Source organism: Tenrec ecaudatus, chromosome X (assembly GCF_050624435.1).
Source record: "Tenrec ecaudatus isolate mTenEca1 chromosome X, mTenEca1.hap1, whole genome shotgun sequence".
Lineage (NCBI taxonomy): Eukaryota > Metazoa > Chordata > Mammalia > Afrosoricida > Tenrecidae > Tenrec > Tenrec ecaudatus.
The window spans coordinates 160,029,530-160,036,887 of record NC_134548.1 but is presented as its reverse complement, the minus strand read 5'-3'; the positions used below and the strand labels follow the sequence as shown (position 1 = coordinate 160,036,887).

Here is a 7,358-nt window from a genome sequence, read left to right as displayed (position 1 = left end):
GAAAGGGGGAGAAACAATGCTCTGAGGGAGCACAGTGAGACTTCCCCAAAGGTAGTGGCCCCCTCCATTTGGTGCCTCAATTCCTCCGTGCTCCCCTAGCCCTGCCATCCCCTGACTTCCACTTTGGGTTTTGAGGGCCTGAGCCAAGTCAGTATAGTTGAGGGGTCCAGGTATTGCCATGGGGGCAAGTGAGGGACCCGAGAGGACAGAGGAGGTTCTCCCACAGGTAGAGGCATCACCTCCAGATGGATGTCCCCACTCCTGTGCACTGCTCCATCCTCACACCCCCTCCCCTTTCAATGTCCACCTAGGCAGGCCCAGCCTTGCCCGCAGTCCTCAAACTTCCCCAGGAACCCTCGATATGATGTGTTCTGAGTTATACCTTGGGAGACTGAGGAAGAGATGGTTTTGTCTTTCAGGGTCTGTGTAGGAACAGCAAAGGAAGGGGTTCAGGACCTGGAGGGGGGGCATGGCAAGTGAGGACCTCAAGGTTGCCCTGCAAGGCGAGGCCTCTTCCTTACTCTCCCTCCTCTCCCATGCTTTCTTAGGCCCTCACTCCCTGCAGGCAGCCCTGGGAACTCCCATCAGGGTTCTTAGTTGTGAAATTGCCCAAAATCCACTCGGATGAGGTAATAGTGCTTCATCACAGGACCTCAGAGTTCATTCAGTAGTCCAAGCTCTGCCAGGGGCTAGTGAGGACCTGGAGGGGACCCCACAAAATCCTGCACCCTGCCAGCCTCTGGAGGCCTGAGCCTGGCTTCTGGACACTCCACACCCCCTTTCCTTGCTGTCTTAGGGAGATGAGGGCTGGGATATTCTGGGAAAAGTGTCAGTCAGCAAAAGGGAGGAGGACCCAGCCCAGTCTGGAATTGTGAGTTTATTCTTGAGGGCAGAGGGAGCCACCATGCCCAACAGTAGCGATCCCACAGAAATAGGCCTTGCTGTCTGCCTAGAAGACCACAGGGACCTGGAATGGAGTATTCACTTTGGTCTCTGTGGGTTCAGGAAGGTGAGACCTTACTCCCAGGGGGAGGTCCTCAGAGTGAGAGCTGAGCCCCTCCAAGGTGTAAAGATGAACACTGGAAGGAAGGTTAGTTCTTAGAATAGCCAGGGAGTGGTCCCTGCTGTGAGCCCTGGAAAAACTCTGGGCCTGGATGACCAGGTGTCAAGTGTCCTAACTTCTCTTTGGCAAGTGGGGCAGGGATCCTCAAATATGCTAAGGGTGTGAAATGAGGCTGGTTTTGTCTCAGGAGGGCTATAAAATCCGCTTAGCAGTATATTGTCTCTGCCAAAGGTTAAAGGTGAATACCCTGCAGGCACCTCCCACCCTAGAGCATCTAAAGAAGTCCACAGAAATGCTTTTTGCCCTTGATATCACCCTTTGTGAATCTTGTGCAGGCCTGCTAAGTGTAGGCACCCTTGGGGGGCGACACTCTTCCATTTCTGATTCAAAGGTGTCAAGGAGGTGGAGGGTCTTGGTTATAGTAGGAAGTACTCAGATCAGGAGAGGGGAGGGCTCAGGCCTTTACCAGTGTGGATGTGAGGAAGCTTAGGAAGAATGAAAAGGACCTCCCACCCCAGGCGTAGAGAACCTCTTCAGAAACCCACACCTATTAATACCCTTGGTGGCTCTGTAGTTAAGTGGCTGAATGTGGTGTCCCATGGATCAGGTCTTTGGTCTGAAGGGGACACTCAGGTCAGCAGAGGAAGGTGTTCCAAACTTCTCAGTGTGAGAATATGTGCCCCTTCCAGAACATAGGGACTACATCCCTGCCCTACCCTCCTGTCATCCTCGGAGGACTTGGGACTTAGTCCTCGGTTGTGGTACCTCTCACTCCCTCTTTTCAGGTCTCCTTGTTCTGAGATGTTTGCCTTTGGCAAGCAGAAAATAGGGCCCAGGCCCTCTGAAGGGAAAGCTGAAAAGTGTCAGTGGGCACTGAAGAGAGTATACACCCCTGCACTGTCCTCTCCTGCCCCCTCCTGACAGTACTGGAAGGTTCAAGATAGTGCTTATAGTGATGGGCTCTTTTATCCTCACAGGGACTCAAGGAACCAGGCAAATTCTCAGGTCTGCGTGGAGGAGGAGGCCCAGGCACTGCCAGAAGCCTAGGTGAGGACCCTGAATGTCATCCAAGAGACCTGCGATCTTCATTACCTAGTGCTGCTGTAACACAAGTACCACACATGGGTGGATTTAAAGGATGGGCTAAAAGCCACAATCAAAGCTTGAGCATGCTACTTCCTACCCTTTCCGTGTCTAATTTACTCTTTCCATAATTCAGAAACGATTTGATTTGACACACTTGACATTGGTATCAAATAATTAACAACAAAGTAAGTTATTTTTCTAAACTGAGTCATGTCCATAGGTACAGGGGTTTAAAATTCCAACCCATATTTGGGGAGAGCATAATTCAGCTCATAGCACATACCCCAGGACAGAGGGGTGACCCCATCTGCTCTATTGTCAATTTGGGAAGGCTTGTCACCTTTTCCTTCAAGTCCTTTTGGGGAGACCCCAGGGCACAAGGTAAAGAGAAAACTCGTAATTCAGGTCAAATTTCTCAGCTGAAGAAGCTCACACTTTTCCCTCTCTCCTTCAGGTGAGTGTGCCCTTATTACTCACCCTTCTGCCACACTCTTGCCTGCTGCTCCAGACAAGTCATCATGTCGCAAAGCCATAAGAGTCAGTATGGCCCAAAGGAGACCCGCTATTGGCCCCTGATTAAACGACCAAGCCAAGGGTTTTCAAAACTTCCTGTAATTGTGGAGGGGGCCACAGAGGAAGGGTCAGCTACTAGGATACCAAGCGTTCCCCAGACTTTTCCTACAACCTGCCCTGCCTCAACTACTATTGTACCTGCTTCAGTTGAGGGTCCCAGCAAACCAAGAAGAGGTTTCAATCACCTCACAGGTTTTACCAGAGATTCAGGCCACCTTCACTGATACACTAGATAAGAAGGTAATTGATTTGGTGCAGCTTCTGAGTATCAAGTAAGTAACAAAGCAGTCCATTACAAAGGCAGGAATGGTGAAGAGAGCCATGACCCAGTATGGGGCTCACTTCCCGGAGATCTTCCAGAAAGCCTGTGAGTGCATGGGATTGGTCTTTGGCATCTCTGTGAAGGAAGTTGAGCCGTCAAGCCTCTCATATGTCCTTGTCAAAACGCTAGACCTCACCTACGAAGGAATGCTGAGTAATGACCAGGGTATGCCCAACACCGGCCTCCTGATTCTTCTCCTGGGTATGCTCTTCATGGAGGGCAACCGTGTCCCTGAGGAGAAGATGTGGAATGTGCTGAAAAGAATCTGGATATATCCTGAAAGCCCAGATTTCATCTATGGGGAACCCAAGAAGTTAATCACCAGAGAATTGGTGAAAGAAGGATACCGATACCTGGAGTACCAGCGGGTACCCAACTGTGATACCCCCCCCCACTATGAATTCCTGTGGGGTCCAAGAGCCTACAAAGAAACCAGGAAGATGAAAGTTCTGAAGTTTTTTGACAAGATTAATGGGACTGATGCCAGGTCCTTCCCAACCTTGTATGAAGAGGCCTTGAGAGATGAAGAAAAAACCTAAGGCAGAGTTGCCACTTTGGCCAGTGTCACCCAGCCCCAACCCCAGTAAAGTATAAAGAAGCTTCTTCATCCAGTTGAAAGTTTAAAGAGGACAGTCACTGTTCTAAATAGTGAAGGGCAAGAGTCAGCTGTTTCTTTTCTATATGAGAACTTAGAGATTTATTACTCTTTCCTCCCTTTGGGTGTTTTTCAAGTAGTGTTCCTCTGAATAGAAAATTTTATTAGATTAAAACTCTACATTTATGAGTTGATCACACATTGCTGTTTTTCAGGTTTAAGATTAAATCATTTCTCTTTGGAAAACAAATTGAGAAAATTTCCATTGTATTTTGTGATGGGAAACAAGTTAAGATGGCATTGGAATAGGAGTTTCCTTAGAAATGTTAAAGAACCCAGCAATAAAATAGGATTAAGAGAATAGAGAAATAAAACACAGACGATGATTAATTCTTAGATTCCTGTATCTGTTTGTGTGTGTGTGTACACGTTTTATTCCTGAACTTGCTTGGCTAATTCATGATTGTAGGAGAAATTACATCTTCAGTGAAACAACTTGCTTATTGGGCTCATTTCTTCCCCAAACATTACTTGAGCATCTGATCTTTGGAAGATTAGTACAGGGATATTAGGATAAGCAAGATTCATATCCCTACTCATGGGATCGCAGCCTCCAGAAGCAACAGTTATATTTAGACGTAAAGATAAACAAAAACACTCCCTGCCATCAAGTCAAAGCCAACTCATAGCGATCCTATAGGACAGGGTAGAATTGCCCCTGTGAGTTTCTGAGACTGCAACTGGTTACTGGAGTAGAAAGCCACCTTGATGAGGTGGGGACCCAACCCAACTTCCATCAAGTCAGTTCTAGCTCATAGTAACTAGATGGGGCAGAGTAGAACCAATCTGTAGAGTTGCAAAGGTTGTAAACTTTTATGGAAAGTGATTTTCTCATCTTTTCCCCATGGGGCATCTGGTGGATTCTAAATGCCAAACTTTTGGTTAGCAACCTAACTGTAACCCACCACAGAAAGAGAGCCTCCTCTGATGAGAGCCATCAAATGTAATTGGCTTCAAGCAAAGCCTTTGAGGGTATTCTGGTGGGAAGGAATTTTTAATCAAAGGGGAGGGAAGGGCTGAGCCATCAGCAGCTGGAATAGCTTAATAAGTGAAAGAACTAGCTGGAATAGAAAACTGCTCTTTGGGACCATGGAAAACCACAGAGAAATCTCCAGCTGGGGCAGGCACAGAAGGTAGCTCATGCTCCTGCCCCGGTACAGTTGATCACAATGCAAAAGCTATTTTCCCCTAAGAAATAGAGGTGATGCTTCCATGAAGAAGTGCCCAGAAGCTACTAAGCTAGCACTCAGCTACTTTAATTAGGTTACCTTGAGTGTAATTTGGCCAGTTATAAGCAAAGGGTAAATTTTCTTTTTTTTTTTTTGCAAAAGACCTCTTTATTACTTTTAATTGTTTTATTGACATAAAATTCACATGTCATACAATTCAATATTTAAACATATTAGAATTGTGCAGTCATCACCACAAGTTTAGAACATTTTCTTTCTTGCACTCATTATTTTTAGATTCCCGCCCTACAATTCTCCCACACCCTCCCCTGCCAGAGTGGTTATGAGTTGTGATGATAACTAAAATAATCAGCAGTTTGAAACCATCAGCTGCTCCGTTTAAGACAGTGGTTTTCAACCTTTTTATGCTGTGACCAGTTAATACTTTTCCTCATGTTGTGGTGACCCCCTCCCCTTCTGAACCATAATATTATTTTCGTTGCTACTTCATAACCATTATTTTGCTACTGTTATGAATCAGGCGACACAAAGGGGTCACCAGCTGATTGTTGATTGGGATAAGCTGAATCAGGCTGGGGCCTCTCTTCCCTGCACATCCCTGGAGGTCTGCAGCTGCCCCCTGGAATGAGGAGACCAAGAAACAATGCCTAGAATGCCTGACTCCCCTGATAACCAGACAGCCTACCTGCTAGAGCTGATAAACTATATCCGGGGCCATAAACCTTACCGCTAACACTCTGAGCCATATTTACTGCTGACATCCTGGCCTATAAACCTTGGCGCTGCAGGACGACCCCCTATACCCGCTTTCCTTTAAAAATCCCAGACCCTGAACAAAGCTCGCGATCTCCCTGGGTAGTAGTGTGCTGGTTCTTCTCTCTCTCTCTCTCTCTCTCTCTCTCTCTCTCTCTCTCTCTCTCTCTCTCTCTCTCTCTCTCTCTCTCTCTCTCTCTCTCACACACACACACCACACACACACACACACACACACACACACACCTCCCTTCGTCCTGATTCTGTTCTCATCCTGTGCCACATTTGCAACAGCTTTCTACTGCCATATAGAGTTAAACAGTCTTGGAAACCAACAGGGCAACGGGCGGTGGGGGCGGGGGCGGGGGGCGCCGCGCGTGTCGTACAACCTTAGTGTTGATTTTTCCCCTGCCATAATTCTAAAAAACGATTGATCCAGGTACTGTCTCTAGATTTATCCTATCCAGGATTTCATATGGAAGAGGAAGCAATAAAATAAAACCAAAAAACCTCAAACAAAAAGCAGAAAATAACTAGAATAAATTTTAAATGGGTCCAAAAAGATAAAATGATAAGTTCTGCCATTTCAACCTAGCTATGTCTGTATTAAACCACTTTCCAATGAACTCTGATAGCAAGACCATTCACATCCCTAGTCAATGGTCAAAGGGGATTCCCTAGAGGCTTAATCCACATGGGAACAATGCAAATGGATTTTGGGTTTTCACTGTCAGCCTTCTGAAAACAAGGTTTCCAGAATTTAAATTTTAATATGATTCCCTCCTTTGGTCTTGTATTCAGTATAAAGAAATTAGGAAGAATATATGGTTTTATGCATATACAACAAGATTTATTCAAAATCTAAAATTTCTATGCATTTGACTGTTAAATTTTTTAAAAGTATTAATGTTGCAAGTACAAGGAAATCAGTAAATAATTATACAATTGTAATAGGAAGCATACACACTGAATTCAGAATCTAAAGAGATCAAGTAAAATAGGAAAGGAAAAGCAAAATACATAACTAACAAAATGTTTTTGATGAAACAGAACTATGTATAAACAAAGGATATATATGTAATCCTCATTTACACAAAAATGTATATAAAACATTTTTGGAGAATCTATAAATTAATGAATTGCATCATATATCAAAAAAGATATTAACTATATGAGGAACATATTATCAATAATCAATAAAATTTTGGCAATGTAAAATAACCATCTATATATGACAACAACAATGACTATCATATATATTAAAATCTGTTTTGCTAATGTGTATTTTTAGTTGGGTAGTATGTACACAGCTGTTGATTTTATTAAGTGAACATGAACATTATATTCACTATTGTTTATGTATACAAATATTTCACAGTTTGTACTGTTGTTGTTAGTTTCCATCAAGTTGGTTCTGACCCATAGTGACCCCATGCAGCACAACAGAAGGAAACACTGCCCATTCCTGCCCAATCTTCACAATTGTTGCTATGTCAGAGTCCATTATTGCAGCCACTATGTTGGTCCATCTTGTTTAGGGTCACCTACTTTTCCCTGTCTCTCCACTTTAGCAAATATGATTTCACAATTATTTTAGAGCAAATTGGAAGTACTATAAAGCCAAAGCTTTAGTATTATTAATAGTATAATTTTATTAGAACCTTTGCATTATATAAAGTAAATCCTGATTATTTATGCATTTGTATTTGCAATGTT

At 44.2% G+C, this 7,358-nt stretch overlaps 1 protein-coding gene across 1 annotated transcript; it reads left to right on the top strand.

Annotated features, from left to right (window-relative positions):
- The first annotated feature begins 3,028 nt into the window (after positions 1 to 3,028).
- Positions 3,029 to 3,583, top strand: LOC142433826 (putative MAGE domain-containing protein MAGEA13P). The gene has a single exon (XM_075538495.1). The coding sequence runs from the start codon at positions 3,029 to 3,031 to the stop codon at positions 3,581 to 3,583; it is 555 nt and encodes a 184-aa protein (XP_075394610.1).
- The last annotated feature ends 3,775 nt before the right edge of the window (positions 3,584 to 7,358 follow it).